We start from the raw sequence: 26,164 nt of genomic DNA on the forward strand, positions 1-26,164 counted from the left end.
TACAGCAATATGAAGGTTTATTTCAAAGAATACATTTGCAAGAATACACATAAATGCACTCAATGTAACAGTACCTTCTGCAAAAATAGGTTACATAATACCCGGTAATGAAAGAACAATCTTATTTCTCTACAAATTAGAAAGCAGAGAGAATAGCCTGGATAACCTTCAAAATGGAGGTTATAGTTGTGTATGATGGTGTGATAAGTAGCTAACTTTAAAGCATGACACCACAGAGCTAATGTTGGTAAATCAAACTACTAGCACACAGCTGCAAACTATTCTTTTTGTACAGGATTAACAAATATTTTGGTTCCAATTTGTTTTTTATACAGCTGTAGTGCCTCAAGGAAAATGCTTATCAAAGATACACAAAACTATCCAAAATTACAACGTAACTATTAAAATGCCTCCAAAATTGAGAGGAAAGTAATCATGTTAAATTAAAAAAATTTAACCAGGACTTCCAGACAAGATTTCCTGTTTTTAATCAAAGAAAGTTTACAAGAGATTTCAATAAGTTATCTTGAAACCAAGCAGCTGTAGATCTTAGAATCTTCGTGGAGGTCCACCTTTAAACGGCTTAAATCCTGAGCCACTTCCCCTCTGCATGGAATTCCCTGTGATCTGTACAACTCTATTAATTGGTGAAGAGTTACTGGAAACAAAGGTTTCAAAAAAAAGTTATCAAAAGTATCTATACTCTGGGCATACAGGTAAAAACATTTATTGTATTATCTAACTGTTAAACTCAAGTCTCAAAAGACTTGAAACCACACAAGGAAAGGCTTTAACAGCACTACCACTAGCAATACAGAAACTGTGGAACCAAGGCTGGCATGGAAAGATGGATTACATATGATATACAGCAGGCAAGCTATCCACAGAAAGTAACGCTGATTGTACTGAGATTACTGCACTTCCTAAACATAACAAGAGCTTTGAGGGATCAGAGGGAGTGAGAAGGAATATTTTCTGTACCTTGTGTGTGGAGACATCATGCCACCTCCTCCACGGCCATCTCCCATTCTCCTTGTGTCATGATACCCACTTCCTTGAGAACTAGGTCCATGCCATTCTTTCCTTGGGTCCAGTTTCACGACTATGGCGTTCAACAACATGTCTGTCCTCGTTATAGTGCTAGCAAGAAAATTAATTTTCAGAAAGGCATTTTTCATTATCAAACACAAAGTGAGCTTTTCAATAAAGGTCTCCATTAATACTATTCAAGAATCAAGTAGTTTTTAAGACTTCAGTCTGTAAGCAGCTACCCAATCCATGAGAAGTCTTGTTAAAATAACTCTAGATAATAAAATGGAACAATTTTGCAGTAACGAGTGCATGGGTGTCCAGGGAGTGAAGTTCTGTGAGCTCATACTTTACTGCCAGTTCTGTGCTAATCTCAATCCACTGACAAGCACATTCCATATATATATATATACACACAAAGAGGAAAAAAAATTAAATGCTTCAGGATCTAGTAGCATGGAGCATTTAGTCTGTAGGCTTTAAAAACAAGTGATGCAGAACGTTTTTTCCAGTGAGTAGTATACTATAGCTTACAGTGACAAGCTGCACTAGAAGTAACATGCACTGTAAGATTAAGACCCCAAAAGCTAGAATGACAAGTTAGAAGTCTGATCAGCAACTCATTCACCTATTGTTCTGCTCCACCTTAAAGATGCTTGACATAAGTACTGTTTTCTGCAGATTTATTAGCTTATTAAAAAAAGCAAAACACATGCACCCTTTAAAATAAGAAAAGTAACTTGAAATTAGTCAGAATGCTTGTTATGATTTATGTGATGCTATGTAGAATCATAGAATATGGTCAGCTTATTTTTCCAGTATTATTTTGTATTCTCCAGCCACAAACAGAATAAAACAGAATAAAGTGACTTACTTGTCCTCCACCTCCTCTTTCTCCCATCACGCTCCTCCTTCCCTGCCTCCATACCCAGAAGCACTGCTACGGCTACCAGGAGGTGCACCTCTCACATGTCCAGACACTTCTCTTCTGATCGGTCTGGCCTCTCACCTCTGTAAAAATTGCTTTCATCAGAAATTCTGGTTTCAGTATAGTAGAATTGGTACCAAATCATAGTACATATAGACTTTACATATAGACTTGTGGTTTTAGTTTCCTAGCAACTTGCAGTTAGCTTCTTAGAAGCATTCTTTTAAATCGATATAGCTCTTTAAATAATTAAAGCTTGCATCTATTAGTTTACATCAGCAGTCTTACATAGATAGCCTCCTTACTATATGTTGCCATGCATAATTAGGAATAAATTGCTGGGAGTCACCATCAAGTTTATAAATGAGGTGTAGCATACTTGACAGCTGACACACAGTTTTTTCCTAATCTTTCTGGAAGGTGACTTTGCCACTCTTTAGGATGGGATCTGTTCTCTTTACACATCAGTTCCTGAGGAATTATTACTATGGATAGATTCTACAAGAATCAGTACTGTCGGTAACTTCTTTGTTATCCAGCAAGCTCACCTGCCATCCCGTTTATCTGTGCTTATGCTTCCCTCACTCTTCCAATTTGTTTGCCTAGGTGGATTTGAACCAGTCTCTCTTGGATGTCGACCATGTGGTATTTCAGGTCTGTCATGAATTATCACTGTTCTTCTTTCATCTCTGTCTCCTCGCACTTCCCGTCTGTCTGTATCTCGAAGTTCACTTCTTGGTTGTGGTGGTTCGTTTCTTCTAGAGTCACTGAAGTTCTTAGGATATCTCTCAAACCCTGGCTCTTCTCTTCGGGCTGTTGGGCGAGTCTTCTTTGCTTCACCTTGATTTACAAAACGTTCTCGCCTAAGTTGTTAAAGTAGGAAAAAGTAATTTGATTGTTTCCCATTACTCGCATTTCTCCATACATCTAAGCACAAGGGTTAGAAAATATTTGTAAGTATTAACAGTATTTTTGAATGTGAACCTATGTGGTATATATCTCAAGGCCCTTCCCACACCAAGTTGTATGTATTTTTACAGTTGTCCTTTTGAGCTTGAGTCCTTAAATCCAGCATAACTTTTTTAATGGATTTGTCTGCTTAGTTTTAGCAAGAATATTTCAACAAATGCAGGACCTCCCTTTTACCTTCCTAGTATGAAGCATAGGGAATGCTAGATTTCTATTTCTTAAGTCAGCTAGAAAATATTTCATGTACATTGCAGCATAAAAGTTGAAGTACAGAAGTCACAGCTATATGTGGTCTTAAATTAACTGGTTATTGGAAATATTTAATGGAAACATTAAGTTGGTTCTGAAGTCAGTATCTACTGCAGAGTTGCACAGACTCTAGCCAGTGTGACTCATGCAAGTCATCTTAATTCTCATTAGGTCAGTTGCTTTTAGCCTTATTTCTTAAGATGAATTTACCAAGCACAACAGATCTAATCCATTGGAACCCACTTACGACTAGACACTGAAGGAGGAGTAATTGCAAAATTTCTTTTTGAAGTGTCATGAAAAAAAGACCACCAGTCAGCTAATTTGATGTCGCCAGAGAAAAGCAGATTAGATTTTATGCTATAAAGGGCAAGTCCCAAAATCATTTCAGGACACTACTGCAATTCTATTGCAATTCTATGCATTTATTGCATAAAACTTTTAGCACGACTTTAAATTTTGAGTAGTAAAAAGTGAAATCAAGAGAGATGTTGGCAGGTAAATACCTGCCCTATTACTTAAACTTACCTATCAAAAGAAGATGATGGAACGGAAGAACCTTCTGGATATCGTCCCCGTTCTCTGTGATCAAAATCATTAAACCTGTTCTGCTGGTGACTGTAATCTGAACCATGACTAAAACGTGCATCTGTATCAAGAGCCATCTTCTTATTCTCATTCCAGTAAGGATCATCTCTCCTTTAAGAGAAGCAAATGAATCCTTATCAGTTACATATATCCAAATCACGGCCTAACAAAACGGTTCAAGTTACCAGTTACTTGTCTGCTTTAAAGACATGTATTTAACCCATGAAAAGCCTCTAACAGTCAGTCACTCTTTAAATAGTGAACAAAATCATTTAAGAATCCCCTCCCCCCACTCTGGTCTGCAAATTAAAAGTTAGTATCATAAGCAGTAATAAAAATCTATGCCACAGTATACTGTCTTGGGCAGTTTAAGAAAAAAAACATTTTATGCCCCATCCATGCAAACTGAATCCATGCAAGATTTTGCCTTCAAAGCAGCCTTCTAGAGAAGCAAAAAATTCAGAACAGTGTTCTCAAGAAAGAACAGTATGGGAAGTGTCACGGCCTTGTTAATTAGAAATACGCAGGTACAGTCTTTATGATGAGAATGCAAGATACTGAAATGTATACAAATGAAGCTGTCTTTACTCCCCTAATGAAGAAATATTAGTGTTCTGCTACTGTCTCTACCATGAGAACTTACACTTACATTCCACTGTACCTCTTAGGTAAATTTTATGGCTAACATCTCAGCCATGTGACTCAAACATCAAACGATAGATGTCATCGGCTTCAGTAAAAATTAAGCCATCACATTGACTCTGAACCATTAATTTACCAGATATGTGAATTCTTTATGAAGTGGAAACTAGACGTTTCAACCATTTAAGGAGAATGAACAGCTTTTCTCAGCAAATGCACACAATTACATTATGCTCTTTTGGTACAGGAAGAATTATTATGGTATTGCTTCTCTTATTCAAAACCCCTGTTTCATACTTGGCATAGCCTAATGTAAAAAATGTACCAGAAATTCAGTCTTCTAGGAGATTCATTTCAGGCACAAACACCTTTTTCAGGTTGACATGAAGGCTGTAGCTGTTTGTTTTTACTAGGCTGTTTGTTTTTACTCTAAAACAAGGTTGGAGAATTAGATTACCTGTGATCTACATCACGTGGACGTTTCAAAGAATTCCTCTTTTCCTGTTCATAACGAAGTTGTTGCTGTTGTCGACGAAGTTCTTCCCTTTCACGAGCAATACGCTCCGCTTCTTTTCGACGTTCCTACCATGAAAGGGTGAAAAAACACAAACACAAGCTCTTACTAGGGAAACCTGTAAAACAGATAGCAAGCATACAGACCTAATACTTGATAGTTTTCTGCTAGAGGCTGTCTGATATATATCATCCACATTAAAGAGCATAAGGAACACTTCTTTAAAGAGGAAGTGTTCTTCCTCTTTATATCTGGAAAAGCTATTGGCTATTAGGTATAAAAATCTCCAGGTGCTTCCTTATGTTGCTAATGTGTTCACTGCCCAGAAATGCATCTCATTAAGTTCGCTCTGCCACTGTTCTCTAGAAAAAAAACAGTGAAGTTACTTAAGACTAGTATGGACAATGACCTAGTGAATTTCAGTATCAGTGTTTGTGACAGACACATACAGCTACTGTATAATCAGTAGCAAGAACTTGCCATCAATTTACAAGTTAAACAAGATAAAAGACTACGGTTGTTGTTTTACATTGTGAATTGTTTTTTTACATTGGTTCTTTTAAGGCTGGGTGGAAGGGTGAAAAGAAATTCATAGCAAGTGCAAACTGGGTTATAGTCCATTATGATAGGCATATTTGTACTTTTTGACTATATAATGCAATACCTGTTCGATACGAACACGCTCTCTTTCCAAACGCTCACGTTCCATCCTTTCCCTCTCTAGTTTTTGCCTTTCAATTTCTAATCGTTCTCTTTCCCTCTGCAAGCATTCTTCTCGTTCATGCATTATTCGTATACGTTCTCTCTCACGACGCTCCCTCTCCGCAATTTCTCTTCGCCTGAAAAAGAAAAAGCAAAGGAGGTAGCAGAAACTCATCTGAAAATAATTCTCATCCAAAACTAACATCACCTCAGGTAGACATTGACAAACTATTTGAGAGAAGACTATTAAGAGAAGCCCTGGTATTAATAAGCCTTCTAGCCCCAAGTAGCCAAACTGTCCTTAGCATATTCTGCAGAGCCATTTAAGCAGACAACTGATACTAGAAAAGTTTATGTCAAGAATCATCATTCTTATTTTATTTTTTGTGCTGGATTCATACTGCTGTGTTTATTATCCACCAGATAACAGTCTAGCAAAGAATATGATTTGGATCTTTAAAATACTTTCTATTTTAGCTCTTGCCCGCTTCAAGCTAACAAAAGTTTACTTACTGCTTTCTGTCCAAAAATAAAGACAAAATAACATTGTCAATATTCATTCATAATTCTGACTTGCACAGGTTAGGTATACATGTGAACAACTTGATTTGGCTTTCTTCTTCCCACTTCCTATAGAACAGCTTACAAGAAGCAGGAAAGGCATTTTCTACTATAAAATTTATGCCTGCTGGGAGTTCCTTTGTTTAGGGAAATCCAGTCAACAACAAGTCACTTTATCCTTTGCAAGATTTTGGCCATATAAAGTGAGACAAATAGAAGAGACCAACTATTTAGTCCTTTTACGTAGAGACAAGATGGTATTGTGCTTGATTTGTCATTTAGGCATACAATAATTCTCTAAAAATCATTTTTGGCCACATCTCCTATTCAACTTCTCGTATTTTCAAAAAGCAAACTAGCATGCAGTAACACCCCCTCTAACAAACACTAAGCTATGCGTGTACACACATGTGGCTATTAAAAGATTAAGCAAATTTTGGAGTCAGTTAATTTGTATAAAGATATTGTTAGGTAGAGTCCCAGACTTTAACATCTGAGTAAAAGGCTTGACAGAACACATTCTAATTAGATTTCTAAATATAGTATCTGATTAATTAATGTGTAAAAAAGCCTTTAGCAAAAAGTTGAATTACTACCTTCGGAGTTCAACAGCTCGTCGTATTCTTTCCAATCGAACCATGTGTTCTCGCAATCTCTGTTCCTTCATCTTTTCAAAAGGCAAGATATCCTTTCTACCCCTGTATTCCCTGAATTTCACTTTATCTTGAATAATACGCTCTTTGTTCCTCAATATCTGTGGCTATAGATAGAGATTACAATGGTTATTTCAGAAGTCTCATTCCTTAGGGAGATTTCTGGATGCTATGTTCAAATATCATTAACTACTTATCTATCCCAAAGCACATAGAGCTTCTATCTATGCTTAGCAGTTTGCGATAGTTTATTGACCCATCACAGTACAGATATCAACAGTATGGTAGCTTCAATTCAAATAAGGATTCTATCAAATCTATAGATACTTACTTTTTCAGATCTTCCCCTTCTAACTGTCCTAGTGTGGCCTTGGTCTCCTTTTGTTTGGTCTAGAACTACAACTTGACCTGGGCTTTTACCACCTAGTGAAGGGGGAAGAAAAAAGGAGGAGAGGTTTAAAAAAACACGTATCTCCATTTGCCTACTACAGATTTTTCTTTGGTGAAATTTATGAATCTCTAAACCAGACTGTTACTGGCAGAAGCATACCAGCACGTCTGTAGTTAAGTAGTAATATAAAATATGGAAGCTTTCACATCAGATATAATAGAAGTTACTGGAGTCTAAAAAAGCCAGGCATTTAATTGCTTTGCTTCCACTAAGAGCAGGAACATGCCCCCAAAATAAGTCAGACACACAGATTCAATAGGAGGAAACATGGCTATATTGCATACTTATTCTTTTCTTTTCTTCAGTTTTTTTTAGTGGATTCTTGATTAGGGCCACTTGCTCCATTATCATTCTTCTCATCTTTACCTTCTGTTTTCTTGGCTTCTTTACTTTTTTTTCAGATTTTTCAGATTTCTTTCTTCTTTTTTGGTTGATGGAGTTCTTGTTAGGAGAGATACAGAAACACAATGAGGAAGATTCAACTTAAAGGATTTTCACAACTTCAAAAGACACATAAGAAGTTCTTACTTGCTGGCTTTATCACTTGATGCAGTTTTCTTATCTCCCGTGCTTCTACCTGAACCAGATTTCTCATCACTTTCCTTCTTCAGCTCCTTTTTGGAGGGATCACCTTTCACCTACATTTTTTCCAAGAACAAAAAAGTTAGTACAGATTCTTGCATAAGATGGTCTATTCTAGGAAGTTTGCATCTTATTAAACCTACTTTCTCAACAGAAATTTGTTGTCCATGCAGCTCTGTTCGATGAAGGTGTGCAATACATCTAGCCACTTCCGTACTTGAAGACATGGTTACTATGCCGTAACACTTTGCCCCTGGGCTTCGTGCATTTGTGACCACCTTTGCACCAAGTACCTGCATAAACAGGTGAAATTTAGGTTTTTAGACATACATTTATAATAAGGAAGAGATGATTCCAATAATATTTTTTACCCTAGTTTATATATAAAACAAAAACCTACACTCTACTAGGAGTGATGCTGCAAATTTTTAAAAGCATAGTTCACCTTTTTAAAAATTTTCAAGTCATGGCAAATTAATGCTTACATCATGTTTTGACCAATAAGAGCCTCACACACATTACCATCAAAAATTATTCACAAAAACACCACTGATCTAAATTTGATGGTTCATCTCTGATGGATGAACACCCTCAAAAAAAGTCAGCTGCTGCCAATTAATCACAGGAAGGTATAAGCATTATTATGCAGTAATTTAAGGCAGAAAATTCTTCAGAGGCAGCTAGCAAATGTGTCAGTTAAGCAGTTTCAGCAAACAGCTCTTTGACACCTGCATCTTGACAAAGCATTAAGCCTCGTGTTGCTGCTCCCTGTTAGAATTTCTTTAACTTCTGGAGCTAATCTTTTGATCTAGTCTTGCTCTAATGCAAGTATTTAATCTTTCTAGCAGCCTGCAATGGTATAGTCATTTAGACATTAAGTATTTACCAATTTATTTAAATAAGGAATGTAAGTAAATACAGGTGCTGCCAAGCACCTCTACAGCAAAAGCAGACAAAAAATTAGAAATTTTAACAAAATATACTCTCAGGTTTCAATACCTGTGAAGGCATTAAATAAAAACACCTCCTTAATTTATTAGGAAAATCAGATTTCCAATAATCAGTACACATACTTATTAGCCACAGTGTGAAGTTTCTAACTAGTCCCAAAGAAAAACAACATTATAACTGCACAAGTTTACACAGGTGCTATGAATTCACACAGTTAACAGTAACTCCTTTGAGCAAGGAGAAAACAACTGTTTTCAGAAGAATGCTCAGCTTATATGGATTTTTCAGTGTTCTATGCAATTCCCATGTTAAACCAAACCAAAATCCAGGAAAAATAAGTTGGTTTAAGCAACATGTAACAAAGCTCATAAAAATATTAAAAGACTCCTTGAAAGAACAGACATTAAAAGCTATCATTTTTTACCTTTTTTTTTTTTTTATCATTCAGAAGCCCTCAGAACACTTTTTTTTAAAAAAAGGTTTCCCAGTGCAGCAGATGCTATAAAGACTGCTTATTTTGCAATTTTACCTACTGGCAAATTATCTTACACTAATGGTTATATATAGCTGTTGCAAAAGAACATGGCCATCATTATTTATTTTCCAAAATAAAAAAATCAACAAGTTAAGCTCAAAGCCAGTCCTGACCAGTCGTATTAGTGACATTATTTTCTATCTTACCTCAAAATGAAGACAATTTTCATACAAAGTTAACTTATGGTTCTTCCTGTAAGCACAAACTCTTAGTTTAGGTGCTGAAGGTATTGTTTTTTTTTTTTTGATTACACTGGTTAGACATTTCAACTCACTTGTGTTTAAATGAATAAATACTTAATTTCTGTATCTGAATTAGAGGAGGGATGGGGGAGGAGACGCACACAACACACAATATCACACCACATGGAATACCTTTCCATATTTGCCAAAGAGATTTTTCAAGTCAGCAGCTTTTGTGTTGGAAGAGAGTCCGCTAACCCACAGGTTTCTAGTTGAACTTCCACTGCTACCACTAACACTGCTTGCACTTCCTGAAACAAGTTTTGCAAAACAGCCAAAAAATTAAGGAAACAAAAGGTATTATCAATATTGAACTAAACTGTTGCTGAAAAGAGAAACTTAGCCTGTTACCTTTAAGTAACTGTTTATCCGGTTACCTTTCTTGAAAAGACTTCTATATAAAAAAATATACGCCATAAGATTTAATTCATTCACCCATGTATTGAGACCAACAGCTTGGCTAACATACCCAGAAGACAGAACTAGAAAATCATACAGTCCTCTGTTTAAAACATGCTTTACACCTCATTTAGATATGTAAATTTAGCTTCAACTTTTGATTCTTATTAAATAACTTCTATCCAAAAAGGAAAAGATTTTTTTAGTGCCCAACATTAATACTTCATCAGTATGTTTTTACACTAGTATATTAGAGAGACAACTGAAAGGTAAACACAGAGGAGACAGTTAATCCTCATTATAGCTTATTTTTCCTAGCCCCAGAATGTGCCCGATTTCCACAACTTCATGAAGCATCTGCCCTCCATCCAGAGCAGCTTTTTAGAAGTACTGCTGGATGTAGCCCACCAAATATGATTTCACACATACTAGGAAAATACTAATAAAAGCAGGAAAAACATTAAATCTTTACATTAAATCTTTAAAAAACACCCATACAAGCCAACAATACAAAAACACCAGACAGCAACACAAAAAACAACACCACTTACATGTATTTGCCATTTCTGTAGCAACACAGAACTAAGAACTCAAGGAAGTCATGTATAGGTGTTCTCAACATCTATTGTATTATTTTGCTCAGTTTCTTGTTGTTTGCTGTTCAATGTTTGAACTGTCTGATTAAGGTAAATTATAGCTAGTCATACTGGCAAGACCAGAACTAGAGCTCCAGTTAAGCAGTTGGAAAAACCTGGTAGTACGTAGTCTTTAAAAGATAATTTAACCACCTTGTTAACAGGTGGTTCTCCTTCAATGCATCGGTTAATTAAAAGCAAAAGGCAACAAACCCACCATTATTTTCATCTAGGATTATCCCAATAGTTATTTTGATAATCCTAATTATCTTGATAAACTGCAATATGCTTAGAATATCCTTAAATAGCCACTATACTGGCTTTGCATATGTATTTTAAGACAGCCTTATGATAGTTACTATTACAATTATTGTATTTGCCACCCATAACATGAAAATGGATTTGCTGTATCTTTATTTAGCTTCAAGTATATAACTATCATGAACAGACAGACATCTACAGAAGACAGTTATGTCTGTCACACAGATTTGCCCTCAAAAATTCATTTATCAGGTAGAGTTCTATTTATCCATTGTGATATGCTACAGATTGTGACGAAGATTTTTGGCAGAGAGCTAATAGGCAGAATAAGGAGAGACAAAGAGTATTTATTTGGCTCTGAGACATGGTATAACTGTTGACATTAACACACACTGGAGCTCCACTCTGAATTTTTACATCATAACACCAAGTTTATGGTAACAGAAGGAAACTTTAATGTATACAAATAGCTTCCAACTTTAACATACTAAATAGCCACAAGTGCAATTTTGTTAGCTAGCATGCTAGCTGTTATATTGTAGTTGACAGTTCATTTTATTTAGAAGTGAGCTAGAATTAGTCTATGTAAGTAATTTTGTTGGTGTTATGTTTAAGTATTTGCAAGTGTTTTTTGCATTTTTTCTGTGTATATATATACACACAACCATTTAGGTTTATGTTGAATAGGCATATTTGAAAATTATACTAAATTCTCACTAAAACACCTGGGAGATGTTAAGTAGAATTTGCTTACAGTAATGTTTTGAAATAAAAGAATGTTTTCCATAGAGTCCTTAGAATAAAATTTTATAAGAAATCCAATATAAGGAGAAATACAAACACACACAGAGCTAGTGACTACTGCACCTCCAGCATAATTTACTCCAGACAAATGAGTTCAATTATATAAGCCATTTTAGTGCATGGCAAGGAAGTTCTCAATAGGAAGGCATTTACTCCAAGGCAATACTACCCTAGCTTGCAATAGTTACCTTTATCATCCTTTGATGTTGTCTTGCTTTCTTTAGATTCCTTAGTGGAGCTAGAGAAGCAAATTTAAAATCAGAAGAAAATTGAAAACACAGAATTTGTAAGCATTGCATTTTATACTACTAATACTAATAGACAAGATAACATTTCAAAAAATAAAAATAAAAGGGCTAGACTGTATATTGAACAATGATTCCCTTATGGATTCTGCACATGATTTTCCCCAGGATGCCTGAAGATCTAGATTTTCTGACAACTCTATTCAGTGGATATATGGCACTCTTCTCCAGATTTCAGGACGGGGACTTGACTTCATTTGTGGTTCCTTAGAACTGATAGCTGTTCATTACCATCATCACAAGGACATTTAAAAATACTCGTCAATTGAACAAAAATAAATAAATGCTGACAATTCGACAATGCAATCACAGTAGGACATAGTGTCTATACGAAGATCTTGAATTTTAAAAAGTAACTTATGGCGGTCAAAAAAATCTATAGGCAGGAGCATAGGATACTAATTATAAGATTCTTGCTGCTACCCCCTTAATGTAGAGTGATTCTTATTGAATGCTGGTACTCAGTATCGTAAAGAACTGACATAGAAAAACAAACCTCTTTGCTTGACCAGAGGCCCCAGTAGACGAGGGACCTTTCTTCAAAGTATCCTTTTCTTTGTCTCCAGATTCTGCTTTCTTTGAACTTTCTCTGGCTTCCTTCTTGACAGGATCACCCTTCACGCAGTCTTCCTTCTTACCATCTTTATGGTTCTCAGTCATCTCATAGTCCTTGCTTTCCTTCTCCAGGCTCTGTGAAATGGTATCCTGCCCGTCCTTTGGCTTACTTGCTTCAGAATCTGTAATTTTCACATTTTACCTGTTTCTAGGAGGTCATCACCATCAAAATCCAGAGTGATGGCATCTTCAGCCTGGATTGTAACCGATATGTTATCATCCTCAGCTTCTTTCACAGAGGTGTTAGCTTCCATCTCTTCGTGAGCCGTGTGATCAGCCTCAGCTAGGCTTTCTTCTGAAGGAAGAGGTTTAGATACTTCTTGTGTACCATCACCAGAACCTGCTTTATCTAAGAGGATTTAACAGGAATAAATATGGCAAAACAAGAAGTTTAAACAATTTCATATGCATAAGCTAGAATAGGACCTAGAAAATACAAAGCCAGTTATTAGCACTGATGGAAGGTTAGGAAAAAAACACAAGGTGTATTAACACAAATATAAATCCTTTACCCAGGATCACTTATTCTTCATGGCAAAACACATTTTCTAGAGACAAATACCAAAACATTAGGAGTCAGAATATGGTTCCATCCTGGAGATACCCGTTCTTCATAAGAAGTATCCATTTTCCAGTTTAGGATTTAGCATGTCGTCAGAAAATAGTTGCTTTGGATGCTCACAGTTTGGATTAATCCATCTTTGAATCTTCCTGGTTTTAAGACTTCCAGACTTCCCAAATCCAAAGAGTTACAGTCTTGGAGAATTTCAGTCAGTCTTCCATACTGGTTTTCTTAGGCTTTTCCTTTCCATGAGTTGTTTGGCAGTCAAGTTAGCTGTACAAGGTTGCTACAGAAGATGGAGGATCGACCTTTAATCCAGAGTTCGTAGACGAAGGGTTCTCAGTCTTCATCCACTGAACAGATTTTCCATCTCAGTCCCACACTGGCATCTCCAACAATTCTTGGGTTTGCACTGAAGAGATACTTCAGTTGTAGGTCCCTCGTAAACAAGGAGTCTGTAGTTTTATTCTGTAACTTCAGTGTTTATTCCATCTTGCATAAAGTGATGGTGTTCCATGTCCTTTCTAGTCCACAATATGTAGAATCCTTAAGACTTCTGTCCAGAAAGTCTGTTTGCCCAAATGCATTATATTCCTTCTATAGTTTCATAGTTTCACTAATGAGCACAGCTTAAAAAAAAGTAGCCACTCCAAAGGTTTCCAAATACTTGTTTTACCGTTCTATATACAACCGGTATTTCCAAGTGACAGTTAACTCAAGCATATGATGGTCCATACATATGTTGGGTGCTCAGTTCAGTGTAAGAACGTATCATTTCCACTCAAGTAAACATCAGTTACTGCAGTGCAAGTTGGAAGCATTGCATCAAGACTTACCGTATATTAAAATCAGAGTCCTTGAATACTATGTTTTTTTATTCAGTTAAGATTCATAGTATTACAACTATCTTATACATCCACCACAGTAACTGATAAGTACTGTAATCAGCTCTTAAAAGTAAGTAACTCTTAAGAGCGAAATAAACCCAATGACTGCAATAATTCCAGGTGCTGAACTTAATAAGGAGACAACTGATACTTAGTACTTGAGAGAAGACTACTATTAGTAAACAGACAAAGTTACAAGAGAAAATTGCTTGGTCTACCAGGCTAAAGACCTCAAACTCTATTAAACTTCAAACATACCTTTCTCATTTTCTTCATCTTCACCATCCTGCAAGAAAAGGAAGTCAAGACTAAATGTCTTCTATTTTAGAACTTAAAGTAGAACAGTTCATATTTCCATAGAACTTCTATCATACGAAGCTAAATTAATGAACTATAAAAACATTTCCAAAAGATAATAAAACCAACCTTTTCAAATCACTGAAAATTTGTACTAAACTTCACTGGTATTTATCTACAATACTTGCAATCGGTTGCAACGTGTAGCTGTTTTTTCCCTCTGGACACCACCTTCCCTTAACAAGATGTTTCTAAACTGTCCCTTATCCTGCTAAAACCTCCAGAACAGATGTTACACTGAGTACTACTTTCAACAAAATGCAAGCACTCCATCATTAGCTTTTGAAAAAAAAAAAGAAGAAACACCTAGTTTGAGAAGTCTGAAACTAGGTAGACTTCCTTCATTAACTATTTCTAAATGAAACAGCTATTCTAACGTATTTATTTATCATTAACACTACTAATCTGTCCCTTTTCAGATGTCAGTTTCTATGCAACGCAGAATGAATTCTGATCTTAAAGATGTTACAAAGTTAGTATTAACAAAAACATTCTCCAAAGGTCAAGTTAGAAAGTTAAAACAGAAGTTGTAGATGTGTATCTAGAAGGCTGGATATAATTGGCTATATACTTGTTATCATTTGTCACAGCCCTTTGAAGTATTTTTAAGAGAGTTTAAAAAAATATACCTTACTAAGTCTATGCACTGAACACTCCTAAATCGTAGACAGGAGTTTGCATTTACACGCACTTTTTCTTATTAAAAAAGCTTTCTATAACGTAATACAATAAAGGTAAGCAGTATCTGACTGTAAGATGCAAACTGGAACAGAAAGCAAGTGTAAAATGATCTTTTCCGAATTAACTGATATGAAAATCAGCTTATACAAATGATTGGAACTTACATGGACACTTGGAAAAGTGTAATCTTCTATGTCTTGACCTTCATTTTCCTATGAAAACATAAAAGCACTTGCTAAGCAAGCTATTTGTAACATACTTTAAAAACATTCAGAGTTAAGAAATTCAATTAATTCAGAAAACATTTTACACTCAAGTGTAAAATCAAGTGAACATCAATGAGTGCTTTTCCTAACTTGCATCTTAGAGTTCAGTGTTCAGATTATGTATGTCATTATTAATAAAAGGGAAAAGAACCCTTTGGGAACTCAATTGTGGACTGTGGTACGGTTTTATCAACTAATACCACATTTGTTTCAGGACTATTCAGATATAGGCCAAGAAAAACAGGAAAAAAGAACTAACACATTATCTTCTGGAGATAAGCAAGCAAGACAAGCAGAAAAACTAGTTCTTGACTTCCCATTAGTACAGACAAGAAAATAAGCATTTTGCTGATAAAGATGCACATAAAATACAAGAGTACCTGACTTTCAGAATCCTTTTCTACATCTTCTGTTGTCTCTGCTGGCTCCAAGTTGTGGTATCTTTTCTTTTCTGCAGATGGGAGTTCTTTAGAATTCAAGTTCTCATCTTCAACAGATTCTTTAAAGTCCTTTAATTCATCATTTCCGTCTTGATCACTTGCATCTTGAGTCTCCAATTCACTTTCCTTTTGATGTGAACAACAAATATTTGGTATGAGTATTAGCTATATTCTGAAAGAATCACTGCCAGAATTGCTGTTTTTGCAAAATACTGTATCACAGCCATAATAAGAACTTAGTATGCTTCAAAAAAATCCCACACCTTCACCACACTTCAGCATGACAGCTCTGAACACAATAAAAAACAATGATCCAGATTTCCATGTAAATAGCCCAGAGAAAACGGAGGTTGTTTTTTTTTTTTTTTTTTTTGAAATAAAGCCAAACATTGAACTTAAATAGCAACTGGAATATTCTGCATTTTTTTGGAAAAAAATACATACTTTTATTACCTTGACAAAGGAATCTTCTTCAACTGAAGCATCACCAGTTGATTCATCAGCTTCCTGCTTTTTACCTGAAATGACAGGATATGCTAACTATGAAAGCTGCTAAGCAGAGCAGGCTTTCTTCCAATACTGATTATGTGCTGGACTACAGTTTATATTCTCTACATCCTCTAGAATATCTGAACTGTTCACTATTATATAACCCTCCCAAAGTGTAGTGTTTTTGAGGTGGGGAGAAAAAAACATCACATGAGCTAATATGAACAATCAATGCTGTTTCATAAACAAGCAGTTACATCCAAGTTAGTGATTTTACTATCAACTCTTCTACTTTCAGAGATGAAATTGAAGAGAACATGACAGTGTGTATTTCTAGAATTGCTGGAGCTAAACTATACTTTATAACTAAGATTTTGGAAAGGCCACTCTTTATAGGATAATTAGCAGCACAAAATTTAGGTTAGAAGGGACCTCAGAAGGTCTGCCCAGCCTCAGGCTCCAAAGAACGCTAACTTCCAAATTATGATCAGATTGCTCAGGGTTTTATCTATCTATGTTTTTGAGTATCTACAAGCATGTGAAGTCCACAGCTTCTACAAGCCTCCATTTTCCATGTTTTTCATCACTAGAGGGAACTAGCAGCAGAACTGAGTCAGATCAAGTACTGGCTTTTCTACAAATTCTTTAGTGTACGGAGGGCATGTTCCACCAAAGAATTCTGCTCTTCCAGTGCACACATGCTTTTTTCCTAATAAATATGGCTCAGCGGAGATGACTAGACAGAGTTCCCTTTGGAACCCATTGCATTTCCTTAACCCTCTGCAAAAGTAAGGCCAAAGAGGACTAGATATAATATATCCATACAAACAAGCCCTTTTTAGAGCATTCTGTTTCCATTTTATCAAAGATCAGCCTACGTGACAATTTTCATTAGCTCACGGTGAAAAAGCAGTTCAGCTGGGAAGGAGCTTTAGTATTTTCTGTTGAAACTCAGTATCAATTCAAGACATAAATGAGATGGCAGTCAGGATCAGCACTTAATGCTTTAGTTTTTGACCTCATCTCTCTGCTCATCGCTTCATCTTCAAACAAATGCTAAATTATCAATTTTATACTCTGAAGGAATAGAAAAGGAAAACCCAAGCTGAAGTTTGATGTAGTATGCACATTTCTGTGACTTGGAATAGTCTTTTTTTTTAGTCAACAATTAATTTTTCGTAGTCTTTCGCACACAGCTCTTAAATTACATTTCAAAGTTAGAAACTGCTATACTACAGGATGAAAAAAGAGAGACTGTTTTCTTTCTACTTTGACTCCAATTGTTTTCCCTTTTTTCACTGAAAGGGAAAACTGACAGTACTCCTGTATACACCATTTTGCATTATGAGGTCAGAAATGCACTAGTCTCCAGGAAAAGATACACTGCAGAAGTCTTTGATTGCAAAACATGAGAAAGTTCAGATCTAAACGCACAGGAGAACCAACAACACATTCCCATTTTATATGTGGAATGCAATGGATTTGTGAGATTTTGGAGTAAAAACCCAGCAGCAGAGGTATACTTAGGGAAGCTTGGCTTCCCTCAAAAAGAGTTGTGGACTTATATTAGAAAGGACAGTTTTTGATATGCTTCACACCTGATGTTTGAAAGACAGACTAACCCAAACTTTGTATTAACATTTCAGCATTCTGCAACAGAATCTATAACCACAGATATCTTCAATGTAAGAAGAAAGCAGTGAAACAGCATGGATTTTCTGCTGTTTCAACCCTCTCATTTCAGTTCTTCAGTTTCTTAAACTTCAAAGTCCAAGTTCTTCCTGCATCTCATATCCAGAGAGGCATACACAGATAAGCAAATACACACAGCAGATGCTGGACATTTAGTAACTAGCTAGCATGTGCTGTTCTGAAAACTACTTTAATTCACTTGTTTTGTCTGAGGAAATTTGGCAGGTGAACTTCAGAGGGAATAGAAAAAAAACAATTGACACAGCTGCCTCAAGTAAGTCCCGTCATTCTGCAATGTCAATAAAATGCAGTTCTCTAGCTGTCATGTCCTCATCAAAGGGAAGTTATACCTTTGCATAAAGAAGCCCTCTGTACTTTTTACGTTCTGCTAGAGTAAACGAGACAGGCATATATGTTTTCATTAGTCTACCTTTGCAATAAAAGCCCAGTTTGCTCTGAGTATCAGAGGTATTCAAAGACATAAGAAAACCTGAATAATGACCTTTGCTTTGCAGCTTCTAGCCAGAAAGTGGTAGGAAGCTTACTTTCCCTGCTAGTTCTGTGTTTCAGGTTACTTTGACCTGGTTAGCATCACAGTACTTCAAAGGTATGATACAAATAGTTTTCAGATGTTGGTATAGGTTTGTTAGTGACAGTAACTTGCTAAACCAAAAAAAAGAAAAACCATACCACCCCTGCATCGATGAAAATTCAAGACTTTTCTACACTGATACTCATTCACAATGGACTCTCATTTACTTGGCTCTCATTTCCGCATAACTACTGTGAGATTACAACAAACATTTTCCAGAAACTGGTAGTATTTGTGAACATACTCGAGACCAGTCTCACTTTGAGGAAGATAACTGGGATTAAAAGGTATGTTAACAACTACGGTCAGAATAGCTGGGTCTTCTGCAGACAACAGGTGCAGTGGGTCTCAAGTCACACAAGCTTGCAACACAACAAAATTTCTCATGTGTACAGGTTATCCATGCAGTGGCTATTGGAAGTGTCAGTGTTGTAAACAGTACTCACCACAAACCTGGGTCCCTGAGCTAACAACACAAATGCTAATTTACCTTGATGTGTTGGTACTCTTATAAGCTGCGCTCAATCACTTTTCTGGCTATGGCAATTGCTACACACCATGAAATTGCAAGAGTATTTACATAGAGAATGGGTAACCTCCTTAGAGGTAAGTAGAAGATTTGAAACATCTTTGAAGCGTTGGTTTAATATTATGCAGGTTTACTTTCTCATTTACAAGTCTTACAGTAGCATAAGTTCATCATATCCATTCACTGTCCTCTACACAGGGAACTGAAACTACCCAACAGTTATCCATTAGAATTATCTAACAGTTTATTCCAGACAACTCAAACTAGAAACCTGCATCTCATGCAGAAGTAGAGTGACACTCATCACCAAGTTTTGGAAGAATTAGTGATTGCATCTCCTCCGGTATTCCTGGTGAACCTGCAACAAGGTTCTCTCATAGCTGATGCTAAAGAATCATTAAAAACATGGGACAGGAAGTAAAGAGAAAGATGGGGAAAGACAACCCTTACAATGGAATAAACTCCTTATAACATTAGAGGCCCACAGCTGCTGCAACTTGAATAGGACCACTTGCCATAACATAACATTAACAAACGTCACCCTGTTACATTACTGTATTCTTAAATGGGTACCAAGAATATTTAAGTTTTCTATAGCTTCTGCACAATACCGCTGTTGCTCATTTAGTCTTTTTTTTAAGAAAGGATGCACTTTGCAAAACCAGATATTCTCTAGATAATCACCAAGTTGCTCATAACATTTGCCATCATTTCTAATCATACGATTAAACATTCATAATGCTTCCTAGGGCAGCTCATTAGAGATATCACTCACTTGCACCTTAATGAAGTTACTTAGGAAGTATTTAGCAAGATTAGTTTTTCCTAACAAGTTTTCCAAGAGCAGATAAAAAGCTGTAGGTAAGACTTCTATACTATTTATATCTCACTTCAGTAAGGCTGATGTATCCCAACTCAAGTGATGGAAACAACTTTCTAACATTGAAACCACCTATGCAAAGCTTTTCTAAGAGTAAGGCTGTGTGCTATTTTTCAGGTGTTGATTGCAACTTACAATATCTTCAGTTTCTAATCATCAGATCAAAACTGAGTTCAGGTATTTTAGCGTAAGAATTCCATTCCCCAAAGAAAGATTATTTTCTATATATCACTTACTGAATAAAAGACAAGAATTCTACCTCCAAAGGAAAGTTCTCTTTACAAATAATTTAAGTACATGTTTCCTCAAAAGAGGAGAACAGAACTGCATTTATTATTTCCTTATGATGTACTTTATCTTGAGTAAAATACTTGGGAGAAAGGAGGGTCTCAACAGTTGGTTTAATATTGACAGAAATACTTCAAAGTTTGCAGAAATACTTTGATTGATTGAATGCACCACCACTCAGATACCTAGAAAAAAAATAAATTAATTGACTCACAAAGTAGTATTGCAAGTCATGTCTGTCTTAACAAACCTAACAGGCTTAATTAGCTGACACTGCAGCAGCGCTGTGTGCAAGGGCAAGCCCCCCAAAAGAGCATTTGGAGAGGTCACTTTTCAGTCTGTACTACTTTATTCAGCAACTGTGAAACAGATCAACAGAACCTGCCAGCAAGGTCAAACAAGCTACTTGTTTGCCTCAATAAATACATAAAAAAACAATAATAAAAGCAGGTCAGCAAAGCTCAGGAAGATGACTAATTTGGAAAAAGTACTCTAAAAATATTTATTTAGAAAAAAATCGGGTTATTCAAGATTAGAATTAAGACATTTGTACTAGCACCCAGCAGATTACATCACATATGTAACAAACAGTTAAAATGCAGTTTACAGTCCCTGTCCTTTCCAATGCTGGTTCACTGGGCCAGAGAATTCTGATCTACTGCTGGGCACACTTCATCACACTCTGCAGTGTTTCAGAAGTCTAACCACAAAATTACAGTAGCAGACGTTAACACCTTTAACAGGAGAAGAAATAATGGACAGTTTGCTAAAACAATGATTTTAATATTTCTGAGGGACAGATGACATCGCAACAGATCATTTTCCTCACTCCAGTTTCCTTTTAAAGGCTAACAACCTTACTTGGTTCTTTTAGTCACTTAACAGGTTTAACAAAGAAATCAAAATTATTCAGGCAATAGTACAAGCTAGACACTGTCAGGTGTCAACATTTCATCTGAGAGTCAGTATTGTCAAGTTGGAAATAGATGTAAACCAGGAGGAGGCTAAAGCTGCAAAATAATAGGTGACTAAGTGGCCTTAGAAACTTGAAAAGCATCAGAAAACATCTTTGCCCACATTAATACTCCGAAGTTAAAATTGCTTAGTCCAAAATCTGTTCTTCATCTGCACTAAATGCAAAACTTGGCAGAAAAGTAATTTTCAATCACCACATTACAATGTATCAATAAAATGCTACCATATTTTTGATTGCACATACTTCAAAGGAACGTTCATATCACAAACTTTAAGAAGAAGATTTAATACTAGCAGTAACTTGCTCTAAATTTTAGAATAAGCAACAGAACGTTCAAGCTTGAAAAGAACATCTTTTTTAAAAACTGCCATATTTTTACAAAAATGAATTTTTCTTAGCAGCTGCTAAGTTCCAGGGAGTGGAGGCACAACTGAGGCAATTAAAGTTGGTTCGATGGAACACCTAGTATTTATTCAATTTCAAGCTATCAAACTTGAATTGTCAAAGCCAGCCAATCTCACCTACATAGCTCTTTTAATTAGTTGTTCTGCATCTCTTCTTTACTCCACATAGTTAAATTAGCTTCAGGTAAGAAGTGTTATTTTGACTAACTTTAAATATAGAATTGATCAAGGATTTTGCTTGCATTACAGATTCCTTCTGCAAGTAGGAGTCTTGATGGAAAAACTTCTAACAGCACACTTCCCTCATGAGTGGATCCACACAGCTCCATGTGTTTTATCTACATGTTGGCAGGTCTGTAAATGCTCTGTTTTAAATAAAACTCCTTTCCGCCCCCCCCCCCCCCCCCCCCCCCCCCCCCCATACAGTATCACATGCTGCAGAACTGGTGAGGTACTGTTTGTAGAAGAAAGTCTATATTCAAGTCAGTTTAATTAAGACCTTATTCTTCTATTCATAGTAACTTTTATAGCCGTTTCTTCCCCGTCTCGTAAAAGGCTGGTTTAGTACCATCAATGTCAAAAGCTTGTCATAATCTAGTAAAAATCTACAGTATACACTCAGCTGATAAATCAATTTATCGAGATGTTAAAAAATGCTGTCCTGCAAAACTAAGTCTCAATCTTAGCTTCATACCTATTCTTGTCCATTTTTGTCAACACACACAAGGATGCAACGAGAGGGAAAACAAATAGAGTACCCTCCCCTTCCTCCCAACTCAACCTGCATCAATGTTCTAAATTAAGTTTTTGTGACACTGCTATGAAATTAGCCACCTCGCTGTTTCCACAGATCTTAAGAGATGCAGTAGAACTGGCATCATTCAGATCTAAAACTGATGGCCACCTGACATGATTGATTCTCATGATGAAATCTCCTTCCTCGCCCCCCATTCACCTCTCCCTGTCTGCTGAGAAAAGCTTTATCTATTACTCCCACTGCTTGGCCTTTTCTGAGGCTGTATTTTCTTTGTAACTCCAACAAATATCTAGTATTCCTACCTTCCTTTGTACAGCAGTGATAGCATGAAAAAATGCTATAGAACTGGTAGCGTCATTTATTTTACTGCTAGGCAGCAGTAAAATAATTAAAATAAAAACTCACTAGAATTAGTCTGAAGCTATTGGGAGAGGGGTGTAAAGCATTAGCAAAAGGCTTGGAGCAATCTGTGAGCAAAATCAGTAAAGGGCGCAACACTACTCATAGCAAAGACCATATACAAGTACAAGGAGAATCAAGATAGTTAATTTCAAGAGAAAATCCAGTTGATAGGCATGCATCTTCTACATACCTTCGAAAGTTCCCTAGTGACATGGCTGGGAACAGATTTTTGTAAGTGCTAGATTTCCAAGTTTAGAGGGATAACTCTTGGTAACCAGTAACATATTTCAAGAACAAGGATAGGAAGAGGGGAAAATAACATCAAAATCAGCAGTTAAGACCACAAGGGACAGCTGAAAAGAAAGAAAAGAACTTCTGTGGAACACCTTTCTTTCCAGCTCAAAGGTACTTAACAGAAAGAACAGTTAGTAGTGATCCATTAAGACCCAGAAAGATTTTCCCTAGACAAATTAATGAGTTGTTCTTGTTCCTTGCTTGGAAGATTAATGCTGGATAAACTTCTCAAAGTTTTGGCACAAACTTTGCTCATAAGACTTTTGTAATCTGAAAAGTAATGAGAAATTCTCAAGTTTACAGAGTGAGCTGATAAGAACTTCATGAAGGTCATATTTTGCTTTGAGTTGTAGCAACGCTGTACATGTTGTACATGAGCCTTACAATTTAGTTCCATAGAAGAGGTGGCAGCACGCAGCTACTGAATGAAGCCTCGGCTCAGGCAGCAGCATCACTAGTAGGGAAGCTATCTTTGCAGGAGCTAAATAGCACAACTACAGAAGAGGCCAGTTCAAACACATCATGCATGTCATGAATCTAGTTTGGAAAATAGGAGGATGAAAAACAGGAGATAAGGGAAGCATTTATTACAGCAGAACAAACAGCCATTTAGGTCTCTACATTAAAAATTGTGGAAGCGTTTCCTTTTTTAGCTTCCATGTAGTTTTCTTCAGCATCAGTTACCTTTGCCAGAATAAGGAATAAAGCAATGCCACAGAGAATGAAACCACATTGGTAGCTTATTTTCCTCACACTTTTCTCATGTGCCAAAAGCACAGACGAGTTATTACTCAAACTTCCTATACAGATATGTTTTATTAATAAATTCCCCATTCACAACGCCAGGCAAAAATGTTAATAATCATTTCCATCACAACACTCAGCCTAAGACAAATGACACTGTTATAAGGTTGATCATTTCAAAAACAGGTATCTATAGCATATGTATGAACATACCTAGCATATATGTTCAATGAAGAATGCTATACATAAAACAGAGGTTTCCTTCCCCACTATTACTTTGCAGATTATAGATGTCCCCAGAAAAATAGAAAACAGTCGTTCCCCTCCCCACCCAAAATATCTTTGAATAGTTATGCATAAGGAAACACAGCCAACACAACCATTGCCAAGTATACCAGCTTAAAATCTAAATAGTTATTTTTCACAACTTAAGAACTGAAGTCTCTTAACGGGATGTTTCATTTCCCAGTAAGCCTTCAGACCATAATCAGGAAACTCTTACTTATAAATCTTGTCTTACTTCAGTAAAAAGTACGTTAATAAATCTGCACAACACAGTACTGTTCAGGCTGTGACCCCTACCACAAACATCACTACTCTGGGTCCTTTCCCATGGCTAAACAACCTCTTCATTTTCCCTCTGCCATTGCACAGATACTCAGTCACTACACTGACGTCCATGTCCAGCATCAGGGCTGCACGGCAGTTCCTACACCCATTTTGCCTATGTTCAGAATCTACTCCATGCTCAGGACCCCCAGTACACAGCATATTCCAAAAAAAAAAATCTCACAGACCATCTGTACAGTCTGAGCACACACAGCAGAAGTCTCCAGGATCAGATCCAGTCAGAAGGCTGTACAGCCGCTACCCCATAACACATCACCTACCCAACCCATTTTCCATATATGCCCAGCATCCCTATGCTCTGCAAGACCCCTTTAAGCCTCAACACATTTCTCCACACATCCCACACACTCAAGGATAAGTAGATGTGTGACACTGAGAGACAGACATAGCAGTTTGCAGGAGAAGGAAGTGAGCAGGTGAAACAGGTGGTGATGGGGGGAGCAGAGATGGGGGAAAGAGAAGCAGTGACTGAAAGCGCGTGAGTAAGACAAGGTGTGTTATGTGACAGAAGTAATAAACAGTAAGGTCAGAACTGCAGCCATGCTACAGGCTACAATCATACACTCCTTCTTAAAGGCGATATATGCAACAAAAAGCTCTTTTAAATACATAATCTATATCAACAGATTTTAACCTTTGCCTTTAGTTGGTTTCTTGGTGGGTGTGTCAGCTGAAACAGTTATTTCAATATTATCTGGATCACCTCCTTCCTCTTCAATAGCCTGAATGAGACAAAAAAGGATAATTTTTAACTGAGTTCAATTGGATGCTAGACAATTTGACTTCAGCAAGCGTCACTGAGCCAAATTATGTATTTTTGAAACTATTAAGTACTTTAAGAATCACTCTAGGTTAAATCTTCCACTTAAAGCTGGGGGAGGCTGAGGAAAGGCCAGAGATAATGGCCACAGTTCAAGCTGTTATAGTGACACTTTGAGAAGGACAGTTTATCGAGTACCAGCACGCTTCTCTCGGCAATCGCAACGCTAGAAGGCCACCACGACATACACGATGACATTAATGGCCAGACAGTAACAGGAGAAATTTAAAAATAAATAAATAAATAGAGAGCCACCGCCACAGCAGCCCTACCGCAGGCACCACCCCCGGGGCTCGCCCCGGCGGCTGCCCGACGAGGCGGGCGGGCCGCAAGGCCGCGGGGCGAGCTCCACCGGCCGGCCCGGCCCGGCCTCCGCGCTCCGCAGCCCGGGCCAGGAGCCGCCGCCCCAGGCCAGCGGCCGAGCGGGGCGCGGTGCCCGCGGGGCTGCCGGGCGGAGCGGGGCCAGGCAGCGCAGCGCAGCCCCTCGCCCTCCGCCGGCAGGCAGCGGTCCCGCCCCCCTCGCACCAGGGCTGCCGCCGGGGACGCCGCCCCCGGAGCCGGTCGCCCCGCGGCCCCGGGCCGGGCCCCTCGTCGGGTCGGGCCGGGCAGGGCCGGTCGGCGGCGGGCCGCCCCCCGCGGCCTCTCACCTGCTTGAGCCGGGAGATGAGCACCGTCTTCACGCCGGTGATGTCCAGGTTGCGCCGCTTCAGCTCCGACTTGAGATCGATGACCCGCAGCTCCGCCAGCTTCTTGCTCTCGGTGGGAGGCGGCGCCGCGGCCGCCAGGGCGCTGGGCGCCGCAGGAGCCCCCGCGGCAGCGGGAGAGGAGGCGGCGGCGGCCATTTTAGGGCGACTGAGCG

The 26,164-nt window shown here is 37.6% G+C and overlaps 1 protein-coding gene across 1 annotated transcript; it reads right to left on the minus strand.

Annotated features, from left to right (window-relative positions):
* Positions 1–26,156, minus strand: SLTM (SAFB like transcription modulator). The gene is given in 27 exon segments (XM_040569628.1): positions 1–658; positions 982–1,089; positions 1,091–1,140; positions 1,904–1,938; positions 1,941–2,018; positions 2,021–2,040; positions 2,506–2,820; positions 3,704–3,874; positions 4,863–4,987; positions 5,584–5,758; positions 6,779–6,942; positions 7,167–7,258; positions 7,571–7,601; positions 7,603–7,676; positions 7,679–7,733; positions 7,814–7,924; positions 8,012–8,161; positions 9,729–9,847; positions 11,884–11,933; positions 12,497–12,755; positions 12,758–12,964; positions 14,323–14,350; positions 15,267–15,314; positions 15,749–15,934; positions 16,262–16,326; positions 25,120–25,207; positions 25,953–26,156. Coding segments are annotated over 27 exon segments (3,108 nt in total). The 5' UTR covers positions 26,148–26,156; the 3' UTR covers positions 1–549.
* Between the last annotated feature and the right edge of the window lie 8 nt (positions 26,157–26,164).

Source organism: Cygnus olor, chromosome 11 (assembly GCF_009769625.2).
Source record: "Cygnus olor isolate bCygOlo1 chromosome 11, bCygOlo1.pri.v2, whole genome shotgun sequence".
Lineage (NCBI taxonomy): Eukaryota > Metazoa > Chordata > Aves > Anseriformes > Anatidae > Cygnus > Cygnus olor.